This window comes from Protobothrops mucrosquamatus, unplaced genomic scaffold (assembly GCF_001527695.2).
Source record: "Protobothrops mucrosquamatus isolate PMUCROS unplaced genomic scaffold, P.Mucros_1.0 scaffold778, whole genome shotgun sequence".
In the NCBI taxonomy this organism is placed as follows: domain Eukaryota; kingdom Metazoa; phylum Chordata; class Lepidosauria; order Squamata; family Viperidae; genus Protobothrops; species Protobothrops mucrosquamatus.
This window is the reverse complement of record NW_015387046.1, coordinates 554,324-578,833: the sequence shown is the minus strand read 5'-3', so window position 1 is coordinate 578,833 and position 24,510 is coordinate 554,324. Positions and strand designations below refer to the sequence as shown.

Genomic DNA, 24,510 nt, shown 5'->3' with positions numbered 1-24,510 from the left:
GGTCAATGTCAAACGTGAAGGCATTTGAAAGTACGCCATGGCGGTGTTTCTGGCCTAACAGTTGGCCGAATTTCATCTCCTCCTGGTTCTTTAGTACTAAAAAGTCGCCCGGAGGACTTTTCAAAAGTACATAGTTCCCCAGTCTAACATTTCCATATTTTAACACTTCAAAAGTCTCCATTTATAAACTATTTTCTACTCCAGAGATCAGCCTGCATTTAACTGCGTTGCAGTGTCATGGCTTGTCACCATAAAGGTGACCCAGACCGTGTCACATCTTCGGTCGCGGCCATTGAAAGTCGTAGCCAGGCCTGAATCTTTTTGTCTACTTTGTGGAATATAAAAAGCCCTCATGCTTCTCCGTGCATTAATCGCAGCAAGAGAAAAAGAAGCTCCCTCCACGCGGCGGAACTGGCCCACAAAAGATAACATTCTTGCATTTTCCCTTATTCTCCCTTCGGATGTTGAAGCAATGGGCATTCTTTACGATTCTTCTCTATGGGCGCCAAAGGGGTGCCGCTCTAGCTGTCTATCTCAATGGTTAAAAGCGCTGCACGGTTTGATTTGGGGAAAAAAATCACGCTCATTGTCGGAAGAGACGCGCTTTTGCAAGCTACACACGGAGCGCGCGAGCCCCCTGGAGTTCGCGAGGCGTTTGCACACCTGGGCAATCCCTTCTTTCCCCCGCCAAAAGCGCTGGGCCCTGGCAGGAGGGGCGGGGCAGCTGCCGAACACTGGAGGGACTACATTACCCACCCTGCACTTGTGCTCGCATTCACGTGACCCTCCCGGCTCCTTGTTGGATCCTTACTAGCCAGATGGAAAATGGCAGGACTGAGCCCCGGGGATCGCTGGGCCGAAGGTACCGGTAACGCTCCGCGCCGATGACGCGGCCAGAGCCGGGGGAAACAGCCGGATTGGGGACTTAAATCTTAATTAGAGGAGGGTTGGTGATCCAAGAGCTCAGGTTATCGGAGAAGAGAGCCTTGTGATAACATCACAGACTGACCGACCTACTATGGCTCCGGCTTTCAATCAGAAGGATAGGGGGACACTTTTCAAATGAGAAATGCAAGTGGGGAGAATGGAATTGATAGTGCTTTAGGAAGGCAGTGCTTCTCTTGACAGATGAATTGTATAAAAAAATATTGAATTTGCAAAGTTTGTGAGTTTGCGCAAAAAGCTATGAATGTCTTCCTCTTGTCTGCGTGGTCTTTGCAATTTTTCTTAGTTCAGATATAGGTGTGGGTGTGTTTATTTACCAATGAAGGACAATCGTTCACGCATGTGGATTGCGTCAATTTTGTGCTGCTATTTAAAGATAAATCGCCTTTGAAGTGCATTTTTCTTGCAGCAGATAAACATAGCTGCATGTTGATAGGTATGTGTCAGATGGCGGAAGATTGGAGAGGACCAAGATAATGCAGCTGGGTTGAAAACGGGAAGTGTTGCTTGGATGAGATTTGAGAATGGAAGTTACCTTTAGTTCTGGGGAACCAAGGAAAGATTGTAAAATGCAAAACAATAATGGAAGGGAAGAAAAGGAAATGAAGTTTTGAACTTTGGGGGGATTTTACCTACTGTGAATTTGGGCCAAGGGCATATACCCAAAGAGTTGCAGTTCATGCAACTGCATAAAACTTTAAGGAAAAACTTTCATATAATATAGTACACTGGCTGAACATACAGGGTGACTAGAAATAGAGCATAAAAATAAGATTGTATGCATTTTTAATCCACATTACTAATTAAAATCTTTGGTTGGCATGCATTGCTGTTGGACCATATATTAGAAATGAATTGAAATTTACTTTGAGTTCTGTACCATAGGAAGAACTTAGGTTTCCAACAAAATTCACACACTGACAGATGTGTGTGAACTCATTCCAAAGATCCAAGTCTTATGTGATGGTTCCTTGGGAACTGCTGAATTGCCATCCTTTCATATTATCTTTTCAAAATGTATTTTTTAAAATATTCTTCATAGTAAGCTTTCTTGAAAAAAAGAAAAAACATTATTGCAGATTTTTAGAATTTAAGCAAAAGAAGAGGTGGAGAAATGGGTGTATCATGATTTTAAGGGACTTCCAGTTTTCTTATCCATGTTTGTATGTTGTAAGTTAACAGCTCACAATAAAATAGAAAATATATATCGCTGTGCAGGAATATTTTGAAGTATGTCATTTGTGATCCACTTTGGTAAATATACATACATAGGAAGGCTGTCATTGTTTCAGCATTAATTGATGAGCTGAGAAGAAATCCATGTCCATCGGAGGAACTAAGAAACAATTTTGATTGCTGTGGCTGTAGTGACTGTATGAGAATGAAAAAGGAACGTATGTGTGACAATGGAAGAAGCCAGTCAACATTTGGGGAAGGCAGTATGACCTACACCAAGGAACAGTTACTTGGAGTTCAAAGGTAACTCAATAGGAACTTGCCTAACTAGAATATAGTCATACTTGTTAGGCCTGCAGCCTGTTTAATTAATAAATTTATAAAACTAATCTTTATATTCCCCAATCTGGTGCCCACCAAACAGTTTGAGCTGTGTATCTTATTATCTAGGAATTGTTTAATTAAATAAATCTAGGAATTATGAAAATTGTGGAGCAAGATATTTGGAGAGCTCCTGATTTGGGAAGTTCAATTCACTCTGAGCATGTTAGCTTGTATACACAAAATTTCAGTTAAACCAATTCCATTGCATTATTGACTCCAGATAATGGCTTAGCAAAGAAATTAAACTCTCTGTTTCATTTGGAATGGAGCCATCCATATCTTATATATTGTACAGCAGTTATGCCGGTTTTGAATAATATGGGATAGCATACAATACTAAGAGGATCCCCACATATTCTCAGAAGAATAGTAGTTGCCCAGTTCTGAACATGAGATTACAATTGACTTAGTGTGTTGCTTGACTACAGAACTAGATCTTGGTTAGCAAAAGTTGCTAGATGATCCAGGAAGCATAAGACAAAGGGTTCTCACTGAGGCATCTGTAGATCAATTATGAAAGCAGTGTTGTGACCCAATCTCTGCCCCTTACATCTGTGACAATGCATGTCAAAAAGCACTGGAATTGGCATCACAAAAATGAAATACAGGTTTTGTCTTGTGAAACCCTTCTCTCTATGGGTGCTCACATTTTAAATGTTCGAAGTGTAACTTTAACTTGGACTGCACTTGATGCCCATGAGCAGCTGAAAACCTTTCTGTCAATGAAGCAGATCTGCAATGTATAAAAAAAATTAGAAAAGCACCTTACTAGGTTGGAAGGTATGCTTCAGTATTAATAAGAATCTGTAAGCTGTATTTGGGGAAAAGTTAAAAAATTAAAAGAACTGTGCTTCTTTTATAGAATAAAGGAGAGTAAGAATTACTATGAAATTCTAGGCGTAGGAAGAGATGCAAAAGATGAAGAACTAAAGAAAGCTTACCGAAAACTTGCCCTTAAATTTCATCCTGACAAGAATTGTGCTCCAGGAGCAACGGATGCATTCAAAGGTAGGTGAAACTTTGAAGATTTTACAATGTTGTGTTGGCTAACAGGAAGAGATTTTTAGAATATGTTCCTACATACAGTTGTAGTATTGCATAATTCTAAGTGAAACATTAAGAAAGATTCTAACATTGCCAACTCTTAGGAAATAGCTGTTACTTGCATATTCCTCACGTTCACTTCTTTGTAAGTATTTGACATCAGTGACTGATTTAATTTGTCAGATTAGTCTGAATTATAATCTAGATCATATGATGATTTGAAATTCCATATTTGTGTTGCCATTGGATACAAAAGGTGACTATGTGAGGGCAGGCCATGCGTAATTAAGAGAACAGTAAGGCAAGCACTGTATTGGGATCTCATTGCAAGGAAAATGTGTATTAAGTACAATAATAGTTACCACCAGGAAGGATGTGAAATGAATGCAATCTGTCTCATTTGAAAGTTATTCCAGTATGGGAGATGATTTTTTTTTAACAATATTTTATTGAGTTTATATACATAAGGAAAAAATAGGAACAATATGGGTATGGTAAGGAAAGGGGATGGGGGGAAGGGAATAGGGGATTTAGGATAAAATAAGGATAGGTACAATCTCATATTTTAACAAACAAGCTACTGTCCGGATCATAATAATGAGTAAATATCATACTCAACCATTTTTAAAATAAGCTTAACTATAGCCATATTACAAACAATTAAAAAACAAATAAGTTCATCTATTAAATAAACACAAATAATAAAATCTCAAAAAAAATCCTGACTATCAACATTAACAAATAAAAATCACTAAATCACTAAAAATAACAATGTCATCAACCTATTAATTAGAACTCGGTTAAAAATCAATCATCTATTCTGAAATATTAAGTCCTTTTCAGGTTCTAACGTGTCTCTAACCATTGATAAAAATTTTCCCAAGTTATAAAATAAACTGAGTCATCTTTTTCTTTCATCTCCAATGTTAATCTATCCATTTCTGCACACTCTAAGATTTTAGTAATTATAGTCTGGTCAGATGGTAGATTCTAATTTTTCCAAAATTGGGTAAATACTATCCTCGCGGCTGTTAAAACATGCAGTATCAAATAGTCATTCTCTTTACCATAATTAGGTCTTAATATTCCTAACAAAAACAATTCCGGTTTAAATTCTATCTGTATTTTCATCATCTTTTCCAACCATCTATGAATCTTAGACCAGTATTTCTTAGCATTGGGGCATAACCACCAGGCATGGTAATAAGTGCCTGGCTGTTGTTTACATTTCCAGGAAGTATCCGAAACATTTTTAAACATTTTTACTAAGCGAACTGGTGTCATATACCATCTGTAAAACATCTTGTATAAGTTTTCTTTATATGCTGCCGCTTTTGTAAGCTTAATATTTTTATCCCAAAGTTTTTGCCAATCTTCCAAATCTATAGAATATCCGAAGTTGTTTGCCCATACTATCATTGTTTCTTTCACTTGTTCTTCTTCCATCTTCCAGTTTAAAAGAAATTTTAATAAACTGCTAATAAACCAGGGAGATGGCTTGCATATAGATTAAAAAAAGAAAGAGAAAAAAGATTAATAAGTAAGCTACGGGATTCAGAGGGTGACCTACACTGCCATAATGATTTAATGAAAAAAATTACGAAGGTTTATTACGAGACACTTTATAAGGCGGAGATGGTTTCTAAAGAGGCAATCCAGGCTTATTTAAAAGAAGCAAACCTCCCAAAGGTTCCTGAGAATATGCGCCAGAGGTTAAACGAGAATATTTCAATGATGGAGATTACAGAGGCAATAAAAAAGCAAAAGAAAGATAAAACACCAGGACCTGATGGACTTCCTGCCGAATTTTATGTAGCGTTACAAGATATTATAACTCCTACTTTGAAAGACTTATGTAATGAAGTTTTCATACAGACAAAAATACTGGACTCATGGACTGAAGCTAAAGAAGATATTGATCATACACTAATTAAAAATTATAGACCAATATCGCTACTAAATGTGGATTATAAAATCTTTGCTGCAATAATGGCAGAAAGAATGAAAAACTTTTTGACTGAATTTATACACCCAGACCAAAATGGTTTCCTACCAAAAAGACAGATAAAGAACAACTTGAGGATTATTTTAAATGTTTTGGAATACTATGAAATTCATCCAGGGAGCCAGATGGCACTTATATTTCTTGATGCACAAAAAGCCTTTGATAACTTAAATTGGCAATTTATGTTTCAACAACTTCAAGAAATGGACTTTGGTGAAAATTTTAACAAAGCAATTCAAGCAATTTATAAGAATCAAACAGCAAGAATATTTTTAAATGGAGATTATAAGGATGGATTTGAGATCAAAAAAGGCACTAGACAGGGATGTCCACTGTCTCCCCTGTTATTTATTCTTACATTAGAGGTACTGGCAAGAAATATTAGACAAGATACAGAAATTAAAGGTTTGGAGATTAAAGACCAGAAATATAAACTACAGGCCTTTGCGGATGACTTGGTTTTTATTTTAGAGGAACCATTGGAAACAGCTGATAAACTCTTGCAGAAAATTGAGAAATTTGGAGAAGTGGCTGGTCTAGAAAATAAATAGGGAAAAGACTAAAGTATTAACAAAAAACCTAACAGATAAACAGAAAATTCAACTTGCTAAAATGACAAACCTTCAAATAGTTAAAAAAGTCAAATATTTGGGCATTTATTTAACTGCAAAATATACCACATTAAAAGAAGATAATTATAAGAGATTAATGAAACAAATAAAAATAGACCTGGAAAGATGGGAAAATCTTCAATTATCACTCTTAGGAAGAATAGTGACGGTTAAGATGAACATTTTACCAAAGCTAATTTTTTTATTCCAAACAGTTCCTATTAAACTTACTAAGAATTTTTTTGATGATCTAAATGCAATGATTTTAAGATTTATATGGCAAAGAAAGAAAGCTAGAATCAAATGTAAATTGTTACAAGAATCTAAGGATAGAGGGGGCTTTGGACTTCCAGATTGGAGACTTTATTATCAAGCAGCTATTCTGCTTTGGCTTAAAGAATGGATTGTATTGAGAAATAAAATATTGCTTTATTTAGAGGGACATGATCTTCAATTAGGTTGGCATGCTTTTATATGGTATGAGAAAACTAAAGCACATAAATACTTTCAAAACCATGCGATAAGAAACATACTACTTTCAGAATGGGAGAAAATCAAACATAAAATATATATGAAAATACCTGAGTGGCTTTCAACAATGGAAGCATTTGCTTATCCAAATCTGATTAACTATGATAAGCTGGTTAGTTATAAAGATATTTTGGACAAAGAGGGAACACTTAAGGACAGGCAAACTCTTCAACAACAAGGTATTGACCTGACGTGGTGGTCCTATTTGCAAATTCAAACAAGATACGAAAAAGATATAAAATCAACAGGATTTTATAAAGAACAGACTCCACTAGATAAAATTTTGTTAAAAGCAGATGATAATTTAATTAAGAAACTCTATAAATTTCTTTTAAACTGGAAGATGGAAGTAGATGATATTTTTTTTAATGCAATTGGCTTGTAAAGCCTCTGGTCCATTCCCAATTGTGTTTGTTCAGTATTGTGCTGAAAACCAATTTTCCTTCAGAAAGAGTTAATTTCCTATTTTCTAACATCAGACTGGAAATAGTACTTGGATATTAATATCAGTAGGCCTTGCCTATAGAGGAGTTCATGTCATGCTAGGATACAATCTTCATGAGAACCAGAGAGGGCCATATCTAAGACACTTTCTCAAATTACATTTCTGTCCAAGACTCAGATTTCTTTTATCTAATCATTGAGTTGGTTATATTCCTCCTGTTCTTCCAGGTTATTTCTTCTACCATTACAGTTTCCCAATATTCAAATAATAGAATACACATATTAGACATTTCTGCTGGATATGGAACAAAAAAGATGTTTGGTTGGAATTACTTCTATAGTATGGTTATGTATTTCATCAGACTTTGTTTCTTTTTTTCATTGGTTTTCTTTATTTTCTCTTCCACTCTACAGCAATCGGCACAGCTTTTGCAGTTTTGAGCAACCCTGAAAAGAGATCACAATATGATCAGTTTGGAGATAAGGAAGATACTTTTTATACTAATGTGCCCAACCACTATAACTATTACAGAGAATTTGAAGCGGATATAACACCGGAAGAAATATTTAATATGTTTTTCGGAGGGAATTTCCCAACAGGTATCTTTTTTTTTTTAAGCTGTGCTTTAAGGTGCAACGAAAGCTGCTGTTCAGACATCTGCAAAAGCCCTTGCTTCATGTGGTCTTTAATTGCTAATGAAGCTCCATATACGGTTTTGATGATTATCTGAAGTTTCCAAAGAACTTCAGAAACTAGTTAGCTACATTTTCTTAAAAAGTGCTGCATATATGGCCACTCAATAAGATATGATGCTATTTCAACTAGACCAGGGGTAGGCAACCTTGGCTCTTTTATGACTCGTGGACTTCAACTCCCAGAATTCCTGAGCCAACATGGCTCAGCTTGGAAACCACTCCCTTTCCCCTCAGCATGGCTGGCTCAGGAATTCTGGGAGTTGAAGTCCACGAGTCATAAAAGAGCCAAGGTTGCCTAACCCTGAACTAGACCATTCATAAAACAGCTTTTCTTAATTGGCAATAGGCTGTTCCTATTCTTAATAGTACTGTATTGGGTTTACAGTTAAAATTCTCATTTTCCCCAACTGGTATTAAAGAATTGTGGAATGTAATCAATACATTTGCAGGCATATATTTGTTTGTTTGTTAAATTTCTATGGCGCCCATCTTAGTCAATTACTCTGGATGGCTTACATATGTTTGAGAAGGCTGTTCTGTTTTATATGAATGCTATTAAACACTCATACTGCAGCTCTGAGAAATCTAGTTAATTTATGACAAAATCAAACAGTGTAGGAGACCTATAAAACAATATGGCCGTTACCGGTTTACTCTTTCAATTTTGGCATTATGCAGATGCTATTACATCAGTTGTGATAATCTCGACCCTTTGTGGTATCACCAGAAACAGCAAAAATCATGCAATTCTACAGTGGCACTGTATTCCTTTTTTTGCTTAGTAAGGCAAGTACTACATGTGCATGTTTAATCCCAAATTCCACATGTAGAATTCTGCTCATTAGATGTTCCCACTGCTAAAACATGCAGCCCCTTGAAAATCCACTCAGGGCAATGAGAACAGCAGAGGAAGTGTCTTCTTTTTAATGAACTGAAAGAGCTCCTGCATTTATTAAAACAAGCCAAGTTTGAAATTAGCTTTTTAAAAATGAATTGAAATCTTAGTTTCTTATGGCACAAGCAAAACATCGTATGGGATAAAAACTGCACCTTCATTCTACTGCTATCTCAACAGGAAATATACATATGTTTTCCAATTCTTCAATGGACCCTCCATGTTATCCACAGCGGAACAGACATGAGAGGACATGGACCCAGGATGAAGAGGAGGAAGAAATTAGACCACAGGTAGGTGGAGAAGAGAAGAAGGCTCACCATCAGTCAACTGCAAAAGGCAGCTTTACTTGGAACAGTTTGCATCCTGCAATGATATATTTAATATTATTAAATAACAATATCTGTCAACGCTGCTAACATTGGATGTATCCCAGATTTTTGGGAATGATTCCACACTTGGACAAAAATGCCAAATCTAATCTAAACATCTGGCTGACTATACAACCAGCCACAATAAAACTTGTACACTGTCCAACTCTTAATTACTCTGTAGATACTATTTCATTTCATCTTTTTTATCATTGTCAAAAACCTAGAAATCAAGACTGACCCCAGCAAATTAACTTGCATCCATAAACAAAACAAGCCTTCCAAAATAAGAAACTATGAGAGATTTTGGCATAAGATTTAATATTAATTTTTATATACTGCTCAAAAAAATAAAGGGAACACATCCTATAGGATTTCTTATAGGATGTGTTCCCTTTATTTTTTTGAGCAGTATATTACATTTTTGCCAATACTTACTTTTGTTCTAAATTAAAATATAACTCCCTATCTGGGATTATTGAGTTACCATTGTGGTTTCCATTTTTGCCATATATTTCTTATTTGCTTTACTAACCATAGTGTTTTCATTTTCAGAATACATACTCAGCATTTATCCAGTTACTACCAGTCTTTATTATAATAGCTGTATCAATAGTAACTCAGCTGATGGCTAGTAATCCACCCTACAGCCTCTTCTTTAAATCGTAAGTCTAGATCAGTTTCTTTGTGTTGTTGGGAGAATAGAGGTTACTTTTTGACACTAACTTTCCAACACCAGGTTTAATCGGTGCTCAAAGAGGCCTCTACTTTGTTACATATAAATAGTTAATTTGAAAAGCTTTTTATCTTGGAAAAGGCATACCCATAGCTATACATTCCAAGCTGAAAACTTTTTTGAAGAGAGAACTTAACTTCCTGCAAATTATTTGAAGGATGGGACATTAAACCTATGAACTACTTTGACTTATTGCTCTATTGAAAGCAATATTGTTTTCATTAAAAATGTGAGCATTTTTAATTATCTGAATACATTGCCTTCGTAGAAATCCATTTTCATATTAAACATTTTGATGCCAAAGAATGGATAGGAAATAATTAAACCGTCTCCTGTGGGTTTTGTACCTGCTAATTTTAAATAAAAACTAATTGGGAAAAATGCCAGTCTTACTTTATAAATAGCCACTTTAAGTAGAATGCTAAAAAAAGTGTAAAAGCAAGATTATATGCCATTGCCATATTATGGCAACCTAGAAATTTTGGGAGTTGTAATCTTGATATATTATAAGGACCCTGGTTTGTGGAAGGTTGCTTTATTGCATGTGAAATATGGTTAGTTATTATAGGCTACATTTAAAGCAGATAAAAAAGCACTAAATAGAGGCTGGAATTCAAATATTTACTGTTCTATAATATTAACATATTTAAATGGTACAGGTCCAGAAAACCTGTAGAGATGCTTCCTTCCATGTGGTCCTGGAGTCTTCCTTCCCTGTACAGATAGCTGTTTTAAGGAGTTGATTATTTTTCTTTCTGGCTATTTAACGCTTGATGCATCATTCCTGATCACTTTACAGGACACAGCTGTTTTAAAATAAACCAGAAAGAGGTGTTTTATAGCTGGCACTACTTGGAAGACAGGATATTGGGCCTGGTCATAATCAGCCACCCTTTGTCTCTACTAGGGCATGTCAATGATTCCCTTGATTGCTTTCAGAGAGCAGGAAATGTTAAACAGAAATATTAATTGGAAAAAAGTGATATTTCTGGTTTGCAAAGAAGACATTAATCTATTTCCTTCTTATTTCATACCACAGGTCTCTAGGGCACACTGTTATTAGAGAAACACAAAATCTGCAGGTGCCTTATTATGTGGATAAAAACTTTGAAAATAATTATCATGGAGAAGAACTTGAAGAACTTGAAAAACATATTGAGAAAGATTATATTGATTATGTCCAAACTAGTTGTAGGAAAGAAAAACAACAAAGTAAGTTTTTGTTCTTTCCCAAGCATCCTGCATTGTTTCCAAATTTAGGTTAAAAAAAACTCAGTAAGAATCAGATATAACAAGCTCAGTTGCCAAGAAAACTATTGTTTAGAAGTGATATATAACAAAAATACAAAAATACAGATAGTTCATTCTGCTGTTGCCTACTGACAACATGAAATCTATGTATTTGATGTTAAGGATTTGTCTAAATATACTTGTTTATGGTTCTGATACCTCAACTGTATCAAAAGATTTCGCTAATCATTCGGATTTACAGCCCTCATGGATGCTATTCTGCCAGTTGAATCTAAGAATTATATTCATGCCTAACTTTCTGTGTGTAAGTAGCTTGTCATTTTGACCAAGCCAACTTTGAAATTAATATAAAATGTTAAATATTATTATTTTTCCTCCAAAGCATCACTGAAATATATATTTCATCTTTCAGAATCAGAGTTATCTAATTTGGCCAAGCTATACCGAGATGAGCGACTGAAGCAGAAAGCCGAATCCATAAAACTTGAGAACTGTGAAAAGCTCTCCAACCTTATAGGGATTCAAAGGAGTCGCCAGTTGGCAGAGGCATGAGAGAACAACGCTGCCTGTTCTGTTGGCAGAAATGTCCATTAGACTCTCTTTTATAATGAAGAGGAAAGGCATAGAGAGAGAAAAGCATCCCACACGAACCACACACACAATCATTATATTCGTGGAAACTGTATATGGACTGAGACATAGAAGCAACACTTGCTGTAGTGTACACAGTACATTTCGTTTCAGGGTCCAGTAGTTTTTCAGTGTTCGTGATTCTTCGTTTACCTTCATTTTGTTACACTCTTCATGTGATACTTTGCCACTGTTTAAGTGCCAAGTAGGTGCTTTGCAGGATCATAGCCATCATGCTTAACTGAGCCTATGGTTTCTCAACTTTTACCTTGCAAGACATCATAGAAGAGAAAAAGATGGTGTTTCATTTATGTATGTATAGATACATGCACAGTGCGAATAGATATATATATATGCTGTACAAACGTGCAGTTCAGTTTCAAGAGAACTTTACAGACCAGTGTCTTTAAGGATATACTGATGTTGCAATACATAAAGCACTTGGAAAACCTAAAAGTGCTGCATGGAGATTCATCATCTAAAAACAATATGAAAAAATGGGGACAGAAGGCAAAGCAGGAACTGGAGCAATAATTCCTTATCTGGCCAATGGATGAGGATGGATTGGTATTCCTGTTGCCAGATGAGATTGTACACAAAGAAAGAAAACAGTCTTAGGTCTCTAGAGCATGATGTAATGTACTCTGAGAAGCCAAACCAGGTGGCCTCACAGATGTCAGAATGTGAGCTAGGTTCCAACCTTTGGCCTTGAGGAAAGTTCTAGGCAGACAAATGGAATTTATTTCTACGTAAGTTATACAGCATTGTGACCTAAGTTACATTTCTGTAAGCCTAAACTTTGCTATCAGAGCAACTTAGTCTGGTTCTTTCCAGTTGTGTTAAGATCGGAACACATCATTTGTTTCCCAAACTGTGAATGTGTATGGAGGTGCCATCTAAGGAATATGTTATCATAGTATGGTGCTGTCATCGTGTGTACTGAATGTTTTGTTTGGAAGGGCCTGCTAAGATCCAGTACACAAATTTTGGTGAATTTGTTTGCAAAGGCCTTTTCACTTAACAACATAAGCAAAATGGTTGTAGCTACAGCTACTTTCAAATGAGGGTTGCAGCTGAAGCTTTGTGTTCCCTCAATGAATATTGCCTGATTACAAAGTCGGGAGATAAAATCCATACCTTTTGTAGGGTCTGTTGGCAGGAAACATTTGGCATAACTTTATTCTACAAATATTAATGGGTAGCCTTTTCCATTGGGCTATGATAGAACAGTAGCTACAGTGTTTGCTTCTTGTTCCTCTTGTAAAACTTCTGAACACAGGGTCGTAAATAATTCCCAACCAAAAGAAAATGTGTAATAATCCTGTGAAATATGCTAGCTTTGAAAAATAGCATTATGTCAGGCAATCATGAGATTAAAGATTTTAATTATTAGATGAAAGGAGATAAATGTGGCCTAATCCTATGCTACATTGTAACATGATGAATAATCATAATTACTAAGTATGCTTAAAGAATTTGCTCTATCACTTTGAAATCCATTGTTTATCTTTACTGTTCCTCTCACAATTCACTTGACCCCACACATCCCAGTGTTGCATCCTTGCTGAAAGGTGCAGGCTTATACATAGAAATATTCTTAAGACACCTTTCAGGGCTAAATAGTTCTCATAGATGATATCCGATATTAAAATTTATTTTGAAAGACTTCCTCAACTGTGTTTTACAAACATTTATATTGCAAATTGCAGGAAAACCAAACTTCTGGATTTTGATAGCCAAAATTAACTCTGTATTTTGTCATCAGCCCATTTGGCAATAGGTCAATCTATAGCAGATTTTTGCATAAACTGGTTCAGCCTTTGTGAAATAGTTTCTTTTTAAATGTTCCTCAGATATGCATGAGTTCTGAAAAAATTCTCACTTATTTTCACCTCAATTGTTTGTTTGTTTATTTATTTATTTATTTATTTAAATGCTTAAGTTATTGGTGATCTTTATTTCTCTGGATGTACATACAGTATATATTGGCAAAATGGTGATTACATGATAGCATTGAATCATTACTGTATAGTTCACTTTTTTCAGAAAATATTTAGATGTGTAACATTCCAGAGGATTAATAAATAAGATGCTTTCCTTATATAAAGAAAAACCCTTTGTCAGAGCAATTTGTGAGTTTGAAGTAAAGAGTTCTCCATTCATTTGACCACACTCTTCAATAATTTCAGTGCATCTTGCTGTTGAAGATTTCACCCTTGGATTGAGAAACAAAATTTTTATGTGTTTATGGTGTGTATGTTTTATACACAAATCATTAAATGTAATGCTTTAAAAAGAAACCTAGTGGCTGTATTGTATGAAATTTTAAAAAATGAAATAAAAATATGAATATTAAAAACTCCCAGATTTGTTGCATTTTCGATGGGGGGGGGGCTGGATTACTGCAATCAAATCCTTACAAATGCTGATTTGTGAGTGATAAAACAGACGGTGAAATCCAGAAAAAAAGATCAAAATCATTGGCTATCTCTAACGGCAAAACAGCACCATCAAGCGGATACTATTAGAAGCCAAAATAAAGCGTTTATTCCGAATCCAAAAGATAATTCTGTTTGCCAGAAACTAGGCAACTGCACTTTCTCAAAAGCAACGTGGCTAGTTTACGGTTGCGTTTCAGTGCAACTGTTTTAGGACTGCCTAATAAAGCCATGCTTCCTCACGTGGGCCCAGGTTGTGAAGAGCAGAAAGGTGCGGCGTTCCTGGATGTTGATCAAAGAATTTTTGGAGGAGAAGGAGGAGGTAAAGCCGGAGAAAGAAATAGCAGTCGAGACCAGAAATTGAAATAGAGGTTTCCCAGCAAGGAAAGAAACAACCCGATTTTGAATTTGCCCTTTTTTTTTTTTTTTGCTTTCCAAATCCCGACGTAGCATCAAGATTGCAACGCGTTGTGCGAACCGAGGCACTCGATTAATTAGAAAGAATTCGACCTAGAGGGCCGTCCTCCGGCCGCCAGGCAGACAGGCAGGCAGGCAAGCGCCACGGGAACACAAACCGCGACAGCGCTCGACTAAACGCAAATAGCAGGGCAAATTGCTTGTATATTCGCTTACCTAAGGTAAGCTAAGCCAAGCGGTATACACTACACCAGGGGTAGGCAACCTCGGCTCTTTTATGACTCATGGACTTCAACTCCCAGAATTCCTGTGCCAGCCATGCTGACTCAGGAATTATGGGAGTTGAAGTCCAGAGTCATAAAAGAGCCGGGGTTGCCTATCCCTGTACTATACTTTGCCCAAATTCGGCCCCTCCCTTTAGGACCCCGAAGAGTTCCATTTTCGAACGGAGAGGAGGAGTTTCGTGCCTTCAGCCAATAGCAGCTCCCTCGTGAGTGTTCAAAAGGAGGAGTCGCATCTCTCCCGGTTATTTGGGAGAGTGGAGCGTCTCCGAGGAGTATCTGTAGGGACAGCTCTGAGACTGAGGCGCTTAGAATGGCCGGAGGAGGAACCCGGCACTCAATGGCGTCGTCCGCGGAAGTCCAACGGTTGCGAGATCTGATCGAGATCCACGAGGCTTCACGGGACAAACTGAGACGAGAGGTTGGGCGGCAGTTTGGGGGGGGGGCGCAATGCGGAGAGCTACTCTTCGTGTTTTACAATACAATACAATAGAATACAAACTTTATTGTCACTTTAAATGTACGTTAATCAGCGTACATTAACACGAAATTTCGTTGCATACAGCTCTCAAAAGGGTCAGTCACCACCTCCAATGTACACTACATAAATATGACAAAAAATTGTATATACCAACATATGCTCAATAGTAATAACTGTGAGAGGGACCTCGGAGTCCTAGTGGACAATCACCTAAATATGAGCCAGCAGTGTGTTGCAGCCACCAAAAAGGCCAACACAGTGCTAGGCTACATTAACAGAGGGATAGAATCAAGATCAAGTGAAGTGTTAATACCACTTTACAATGCCTTGGTAAGGCCACACTTGGAATACTGTATCCAGTTTTGGTCATCGCAATGTAAAAAAGATGTTGAGACTCTAGAAAGAGTACAGAGAAGAGCAACAAAGATGATTAGGGGACTGGAGAATTAAGCATATAAGGAAAGGTTGATAGAATTGGGTATGTCTAGTTTAACGAAGAGAAGGACGAGGGAGGACATGATAGCAGTGTTCCAATATCTCAGGGGCTGCCACAAAGAAGAGGGAGTCAAGCTGTTTTCCAGGGTGCCTGAAGGCAGGACAAGAAGCAACGGGTGGAAACTAAGCAAGGAGAGAAGCAACCTAGAACTAAGAAACTTCCTGACGGAACAATTAACCAGTGGAACAACCTGCCTCCAGAAGTGGTGAATGCCTCCAACACTGGAGGTTTTTAAGAAGAGACTGGACAGCCATTTGTCCGAAATGGTATAGGGTTTTCTGCCTGAGCAGGGGGTTGGACTAGATGACCTCCAAGGTCCCTTCCAACTTTACTATTATTATTATTATATACTCTGTGACACAGAGAAACAACAGAGTCTCGTTCAGATGTACACGTGTATATGCGAGAAAAACGAATCTTGCGAGTTTCCCAGATGGATGGTATAGGGAACAAAGCTGTTACAGAATCTGGTAGTCCTGCTGGAACTACTTCAAAACCTCCTCTCAGAGGGGAGCAACAGAAAATGTAAAGTGGGCGGGTGGGGTCTCTAACAATGCTTCAAGCATTGTGTTGGGCAGCTTCCCTCAATCTCTCACGCTTCCAGATGCGTTGGACTGTGAGAAAGCTGAATTCAGAAGTTCGGGACTTTTAATCCCTGCATATTTGAAAATATTGGCCAAGCAGCAGTCTGGAAGTCGCTTGGGTCTGGCCAGGAAAGGGGCAGGAAGCCCTGTAACTACCTGACACAGTAGCACTATACACAGATGTTGATTTGTTTTTGCTGAGAGGAGAGCATCATCTCAAACTTTCCCACTGCTTCAGTCAATTGGCTGCATTGGTTGTGCTTGTCAATGATGTCGGGTGAGAGCGGGATGGAGATAGTGCATCCATCCTTGGCCTCCTTGACCTCTTGGTGGCTTTTGCCACTATTAACCATGATATCCTTTTAGACCAGCTGCAGGATTTGAGACAGGGCAGTGCGGTGTTGCACTGGTTCAGTTTCTTTCTGTGGCCGGTTCCATTCAGTGTCGATAAACGATAAGAGGTCCAACCCATGGCATTCCTTTGTGGGACGCCACAGGGCTCGATTCTCTCATCGTTCCTTTTTGACATTCACATGAAACCTCTGGCTGACCACGGGATGAGATATCATCAAAGCATCTCCCTCCCTAGTGACCCAAGTGATGCTGTAGCTGCCCTCTTGCGATGCCTGGAGGCTGTAGGGGCTCTGAATTGTGAGGCCCTGTCCTCAGTCACTCTTGCCCTGGTCATTTTCCGTTTGGATTATTGCAACGTGCTCTATATGAGGTGACCCTTGAAGAATATCTGGAAGCTACAATTGGTCCACAATGCAGCAGTGTGGACAGTTTTGGAGGCCACTAGGGTGGCACGTGCTATACCACTTTTACGTAAACTGCACTGACTGCGGATCTGCTTCTGAGTTCAATTCAAGGTGCTGGTCATTACCTTTAAAGCCCTCTGTGGCATGGGTCCGGGATATCTGAGGATCTGCCTTGCTCCAATGGGATTTGCCCTCCCCACTCATGCTGGCAGAAGAGGCCAATTGCAAACCCCATCGGCCAAGGAATTGCAGCTAATGGGATCCAGGAGAAGAGCCTTTTCTTTCATGGCCCCTGCCCTTTGGAACATCTTGCGGTGGGAGGTGAGATCCACTCCACTTTCCTGGCCTTCAGGAAAAGCCTTAAAACTTAGCACAGGGCCCTGAAAGAGAAGCTGTTGGCTGAGGTGGTTGATGCAGTAACAGAGAAAGCACCACCACTTCTCCACTCCAAACCTGTGATTATTTTACAGGTGGCCCTCGAGTCACCACAGCTCATTGAGTGACCGCTTGATGTTACAACAACGCTGAAAAAAGTGACTTATGACCATTTTTCACACTTATGACTGTTGCAGCATTCCCATGGTCATGTGATTTACATTCGGATGCTTGACAACTAGTTCATATTTATGACGGTTGCAGCGTCTCGGGGTCATGTAATCATCTTTTGTGATCTTCTGACAAGCAAAGTCAATGGGGAAGCCAGATTCACTTAACAACCGTGTTACTAATTTAACAACTGCAGTGATTCACTTAACAAATGCGGCAAGTAAAATCGTAAAATGGGACAAAACTCACTTAACAACTTTCTCACTTAGAAATTTCTCACATAAATTCTGGGCTCAATTGTGGTCGTAATTCGAGGTTTACCTGTAGCTTGTTTTAACCTTTTGTCATTTTAATCTGTTTTTATAATGATTTTTATGTTCATATGTTTTATTATTTTGTAAGCCACTCAGAGATGCTTCGAACTGTGAGCTGTGCACCATATAAATTTAATAAATGATAATAATTGTGAGGAATGCCAAAATGAACAAATGCCCAGACCAGGGGTCTTCAAACTTGGCCCTTTTATGACTTGTGGCTGGCTGAGGAATTCTGAGAGTTGAAGTCCACAAGTCATAAAAGGGCCAAGTTTGAAGATGCCTGGCCAGACATATCTTAAAACACTACAGTATATCTTGTGAGCACAGGATCTCCCCTATTCATATCTAACTTAGTTTGGTGAGATCTGCATGATATTCCCTTGATCATGACCCCAGTCCTTGAGTAGAACTGGCTTAGGTTGCCCTTAGCTGAACTGTTTCAGGGTTAAAGTAGCATTGTGGAAAATCTGCTAGAATTTTTTTTCTCCACTTCTTGCCTTGGAGGGCAATCAGGTGTGACCACAGTGACTCAAAACAGATAGCCTAGTGGTTGACAATAGGGACAACAAATTTAATGCTGATTTCCTTTTCTGGAAACTCAAGCCTGGGGGTAGACCACTTCAGCAGGAAATATTTTTAATGCTAATTATTAGGGAAGAACTGGAAAATCCAATGGTAGGCAATAGAAGTAAGTCTTCCAAAAGGGGTGCTAAATATAGAGTCTTTCACTCTGCATTTTGTTAAGAGTCCAGTATATAATTGATTACAAGTCACGATCAATAATAGAACAGTTGCATTCAGAGGCTGTGACCTATCCTTCAACTTGTTGCCAAAGATGATTGATGACTGTGAATTCTGTCTCACACATAAGGGATGACAGAGTGGGAAAAGGCCAGAGTATGATAGCCATTGCTAGAAACAGACCTCTGGAAACAGTGATCATTTCAGCAAGTTTTGTCATTCTTACAACCTCGCAATAGCCTGTAGCACACATTTAGACTCTATCCCAGATACCTAAGATGAACTGGTCACTCAGACGAATTGCAGATTTTGTTTTGTGTGTCTGTGTGTATGTGTGCACGCTAATGAAAATAAAATTAAAAACGGATAATACAGCTTCCTTTGCACATATCAGAGTTAAAAGGCCATGAGGACAACTGAGAGAAACATCCCAAGTCATGCACTTCCAACCGGACAGTTAATTCCCTGGAGTAACAGATTCCTAAGCAGCCATGTTGTTCTAACATAGCTGTAATAATTTAAAATAGATAACAATTTTTGAAATAGATTGATTTTATATTGCGATGTGCTTAAGTATACTCGGCTCAAGACATCTAACTGCATAAAGTTGAGAGCTGATCTAATTATAAGATCCTTATATACAAATAATTATTTACAAGATGTAACTTTTTTATAGATAAACATACTGAAAGAGAACTCAGTAAATAAGGAAGAATATGATGCGGTTGTGAAGAAACTAGAGGTGCGTAAGCTTTCAGTTACTAACCTGTGATCTTTCTTTTCTTGTGTAAATATAAGGCAGAGATAAGAAAAAATTCTTTGATTCTGAAAGAGCTATATCCTAGATGTCAGGTAAACTTTGCATGTATTGTTACTGTTTCGGATGGTAAGAATTACACTGTAAGATTATAATGGTTTCAGAGTTACCTGAATACTTGAAAGTTGGTGAGAACAAATATGATGCATGCTGGTTAACATTTAATCTATACCACCAATTCTTCAGTTGTACTTTAATTTGCAGAAAGAAGAGAAAGAACATGCAGAGACAAAGAATACCCTAGCTATAACATCTGAACGCCTGCAGTTTGCCCTAGGAGAGACTGATATTTTGTCAAAACAACTTGAGTGGGAAAAACAAGCATTTGACAAGGCGTAAGCTTGTAACTGAGTGGGGGAAACCCTATGAATGGAATTGGTTTTATAGTTTTATTTTACCCTCCTTAAATGAGTCATCACATACCCGTAGTCTGTCTTTATAGGAGCCAGCCCTTGCCCTTCTCTCACCTTCTAATCTTGCTGGCAGCAGCTACGATCATCTAAAAATGCTGGGAAAAACAAAACCTGAAGATATGCAAAGTTAGGGCCACTTCAGTCATGGGTTTCAATAAACCTGAGCATAGTTAATTGCATTAAATCCCTAGGCTATTTATTTTTGGAAAAATTATCAGCAGATTTAAAACTTATAACAAAGTTCAGGAATGTGGAATGTTGTTGGCTATTATTGAGGTTAGACTAGACCCCAAACTTTTCAACTCACCAACCCTTTCAGGATGTATCAGATTGTTCATCGACACCCTCCCAAAATATTTATTGTATGAAAATAATTTAATAAATACTATCTTAAATAATATTTCTGTCAATAATAATAATCACACAGTAATGAATAGTCCCTATTTATTAAACCAAACCTGTTGACAATCTCTTTCTGGATACTGCCATTGGGCAATGCCCATATTAGGAGTCACATATTAGAAGAATTAACTTATTACAACTATGTGCAACAATACTCAATGCTACAAAGAACTCCATGTGAATTTGAATCGCTACAATGTGACATTGCACATATGAAATACACATTGCACATATATAAAATGAATGGCAGAAGCTTAAAGGGAATCCAGGGCCAGGAGTACTGAGAGAGGCCCTGCTCATAATAACTCCCAGCCTTGTAACTTCCACATTAGACTACTGTAACATGCTGTACATGGGGCTGCCCCTGAAGACCATTCAGAAACTCCCAACTGGTGCCGAATGGGGTCCTGCGAGTAGTAAAAGGTGCCAGATACACAGCACATGTAACACCATTGCTGCATGAGCTGCACTCGTTACTGGTGTGTTTCTGGGTGCAATTCATGGTGCTGGTGGTTACCTTTAAAGCCCTACATGGCTTGGGACCAAAGTACCTGAGGGATTCTCTTTTTTCAAGCGTATCCATCCAACCAGGTCAGACAGAATAGGCATGCTGTAGATCCTGTCAGCCAAAGAATGCTGGCTGATGAGGACCAGAAATGAGTTTTTTTCCACAGTGGTCCCTGCTCTATGGAACATCCTCTCTTCAGAGATTAGAACAGGGGTCTTCAAACTTGGCCCTTTTATGACTTGTGGACTTCAACTCCCAGAATTCCTCACCCAGGCACGCTGGCTGAGGAATTCTGGGAGTTGAAGTCCACAAGTCATAAAAGGGCCAAGTTTGAAGATCCCTGGATTAGAACGACCCCAACCCTGTTAGCCTTTCATAAGGCTCAAAATCTTGGCTATGTTCCTGAGGCTGAGGTGCTGCTGGATGTGTCAAGGGCTCTGCTTCCTGCTATACTGCCAAGCATCTTGCTCCTATGTGTGTTTAATTTGTATGTTTTGAGTGGTTTTATTGGTTTTACCATTTTATTGTTTTAAAGTGTTTTTAATATTTTTAAGGTAATATATATTTTTCCGGTGGTAAGCCACCCGGCATCATTGACTGAAATGGGCAGCCATAGCAATTGAAAAAATATTGGGTCAGTCCCATGATGACCCACTTAAACAACCAGCATGACTTAAGACCGTGATTCCAGGGCTCAATTAGGACTGTAAGTTGAGGATTAACTGTAACTCACATTGCTCTGCAGGTCAGACAGTTCGATAGATTCAGACATGAATCTGGTAAATTCTAAGTGATATGTGTTACAATTCATGTTACCCAAAATATGAATGCTTGGAGTCCCTATTTCTACTGTAGTTAATAATGCTAGTCAGTGCATCAAATATGTAAATAAAACTGATTCATTGTTACTTGTCTCGTAGACTTTCTCAAATAAAGAGTAAACTGCTAAAACAGTCACTTCAGAAAGACAAACTTATAAGCAAATGTACAGGTAAGTTCAACAGAAATTTGAAACGTTTGAAGGGCACATTGATCTTTTTTTTAGAAAAACACCTCTAAATGCAAGCTTTCAAATGACATCTATATTGCAATATGATCGGTCTGCTTAATTTGTTAGGTACACAACTCTTTAAATGTGCTATGTAAGGTTGGGATTCTAAGGGCACGTTGAGCGTTAGGAGGTGAAACAGATCTCATTGAAACCCATAAATGGATCTTGAGACTTAGGAAGAGGAAAACTAAATGGCTCCCAACTTCCCTTTGTAGAAATTGAAACCCATATTCAGAAGCAGGAAAATATTCTAAGCTGCAAAGAAAATGAAATCAAGGCATTGCATTACTTCGTCAACGAGCAAAAGCAAATCTTAAAGTAAGTACCTCAAGCTTAGATTTCCTTCTCTTATTCATTGTTAACTTCAGCAGGAGACAAATAACTTTAAAACACTTTAGCAAATTCAGTGAAATTGTATTTATTTATTTATTTAAAATATTTGTATGGCTGCCCATCTTAGAACATATCTGACTAGTGCACAGGTAGGCAACCTTGGCTCTTTTATGACTTGTGGACTTCAACTCCCAGAATTCCTGAGCCAGCCATGCTGACGGGAAAGGGAGAGGTTTCCAAGCTGAGCCATGTTGGCTCGGGAATTCTGGGAGTTGAAGTCCACGAGTCATAAAAGAGCCAAGGTTGCCTACCCCTGGATTAGTGGGATGGGCAGATAGCCACAGAGAGAGGCAGCCTCATAAATAATCTGGCTTTATGCCATGTGGGGCCTTAAAGGTTGAATTGCAGCTGGAAAGAAGCTGGGAACCAGTGCAGTTCATCTTGCAACAATATGGCAAACTGAGAGATCTCCAGCATTGTGCACGCTGCAGCATGTTAGACCTGTTGTAACTTCTGAGTGGTGTTCAGGGGCAGCCCCATATAGAGCAGATTGTAGTAATCCAACCAGGATGACTGTGAGCAAAGCTTCCCAGTTCAGGAATAGGTATAAATGGCTCACAAGATGGGCAAGGATCCCCCCAACCACAGTTTCTGCCTGCTCCATCTCAATTCCTACAGGTAGCATGGTTGAATTTTCCTCTTGATATAATCAATTTCCTTTAATTTTAATCCTTGTTATATGTATATTGTTTGATTTCAGATTGCCCTCTGTTTGTTAGTTCCTTAGTTCTCAATAGGTAAACCAAAGAAAAAACAGATGTAATATTTAATGGATCATAATATTCCTGCTTCCTGGGTGTATCTGATTTATATCCATTGTTGGTTTCCTAACTAAGTTTCCTGCTTTTCATTCGTTTCACTTCATTTCTATCTGCCTTTCTTTTGACAACCTCCAGTTTGTTTTCAGAGGTTCTAGGCCTGTTTTGATATTACATGGTTTTAACAAGTATGCTCTTCCCCTTTCTTTGGTATAGCCATGAGGTAATATTTAATTCAAAATTGCCAAATGTAATGAAGTTATACTTTAACAAAGTGGCTAAATTAAACATAGTTCATCTGGTTTCCTTAGACGCTGCAGTTGAACAAAATCAATAGAAAAGGGTGAGCCTCTTAGCAGTCATATCAAAGCAAGGGAAAATATGATGTATCAAGCCCAGGAGTTGAAGGATTGCTGTAATTCCTTCCTTCCTTCCTTCCTTCCTTCCTTCCTTCCTTCCTTCCTTCCTTCCTTCCTTCCTTCCTTCCTTCCTTCCTTCCTTCCTTCCTTCCTTCCTTTCCCAATAATGTATGATTATTATGACATCTAAACCAGCTCCATTACTGGCAAAGCACCTATATATTGTTTCCCTGAAGTAGAAGTGGTAATTAATCTTTTCAACTATATGTATATTGGGCAGGACTTTGTATGGGTATATTCATCCATTTATTTATTTGACTTATTCAAAATATCATACTCAGTCTGGATACTGATCTGATCTGACACCAGCAGATATAGTAGGGGCTCTTGCCATATTGTTAATGGTTGTGTATTATTTTTGTTGTTTTGCAGGAAAAAAGCATCTGAATTCAAGATACAGATGCAACAAGAAAGTTACATAGAAAATGTGCTTAGAAAAAGGCTCAAGAAAAAAAATAAGTAACTATAGGAGCATTTCCTTAAATTACTAGTTTAGGATTGCTTTTCTACTCTAAAGGATTTCCCAGGTTTTCTCACTGAAAAATTCACAAAATATCAACATTTCATTTCTCATTCTTTTTATTGGGCCAAAATTGGATATCCTTCATTTATGTATTTGTCTAAAACAGTGGGAATACAACACAGCTATTCTGAAATGACCTGCTATTGTTTGAATGTCCTGTTTGATTCCTATCAAGGAACATAATTAATGGTGGGAAGGGCAATAAACCAATAAGACTATCCTATCCCAATTCATTATGTTGTGTGAAATATATGAGTAATTAAATTAGAAGTGTTGCACTAAAAAATGAGCTTCTGAATTTTTCATTACCTCTAGAAAAGACTTGAAAAATTCTGCAGATTTGAAAAGTTCTGTAGATGAAGAAGAATCAGCTAGGCAAATATTAAGAGCTAATTATGAGAAGGCAGACCTCTAATAGGAACACCCTAACTATTTAAGTATAATACTT

At 37.9% G+C, this 24,510-nt stretch overlaps 2 protein-coding genes across 2 annotated transcripts; both read left to right on the top strand.

Moving 5' to 3' along the window:
- The first annotated feature begins 807 nt into the window (after nt 1-807).
- Nucleotides 808-11,645, top strand: DNAJC18 (DnaJ heat shock protein family (Hsp40) member C18). The gene is made up of 8 exons (XM_015818680.1): nt 808-862; nt 2,238-2,424; nt 3,368-3,513; nt 7,555-7,740; nt 8,912-9,024; nt 9,658-9,767; nt 10,878-11,050; nt 11,502-11,645. Exons 1-8 carry the CDS (start codon nt 826-828, stop codon nt 11,639-11,641), a joined length of 1,092 nt encoding a protein of 363 aa, XP_015674166.1. The 5' UTR covers nt 808-825; the 3' UTR covers nt 11,642-11,645.
- A 3,467-nt stretch (nt 11,646-15,112) lies between these two features.
- SPATA24 (spermatogenesis associated 24) lies at nt 15,113-24,334 on the top strand. The gene is made up of 6 exons (XM_015818701.1): nt 15,113-15,276; nt 19,455-19,520; nt 19,800-19,930; nt 21,839-21,909; nt 22,185-22,287; nt 23,912-24,334. The coding sequence occupies exons 1-6, from the start codon at nt 15,169-15,171 to the stop codon at nt 24,000-24,002; spliced, it is 570 nt and encodes a 189-aa protein (XP_015674187.1). The 5' UTR covers nt 15,113-15,168; the 3' UTR covers nt 24,003-24,334.
- The last annotated feature ends 176 nt before the right edge of the window (nt 24,335-24,510 follow it).

Excerpts from the sequence above, each read along its gene's own strand:
- DNAJC18 (XM_015818680.1), top strand. The coding sequence starts at position 826 with ATGGCAGGACTGAGCCCCGGGGATCGCTGGGCCGAAG. Across the intron at positions 2,425-3,367 it reads CAGTTACTTGGAGTTCAAAG|AATAAAGGAGAGTAAGAATT; the intron begins GTAACTCAATAG and ends CTTCTTTTATAG. Across the intron at positions 3,514-7,554 it reads AGCAACGGATGCATTCAAAG|CAATCGGCACAGCTTTTGCA; the intron begins GTAGGTGAAACT and ends TCCACTCTACAG.
- SPATA24 (XM_015818701.1), top strand. The coding sequence starts at position 15,169 with ATGGCCGGAGGAGGAACCCGGCACTCAATGGCGTCGTCCGCGGAAGTC. Across the intron at positions 19,521-19,799 it reads CGGTTGTGAAGAAACTAGAG|AAAGAAGAGAAAGAACATGC; the intron begins GTGCGTAAGCTT and ends TTTAATTTGCAG. Across the intron at positions 21,910-22,184 it reads ACTTATAAGCAAATGTACAG|AAATTGAAACCCATATTCAG; the intron begins GTAAGTTCAACA and ends TTCCCTTTGTAG.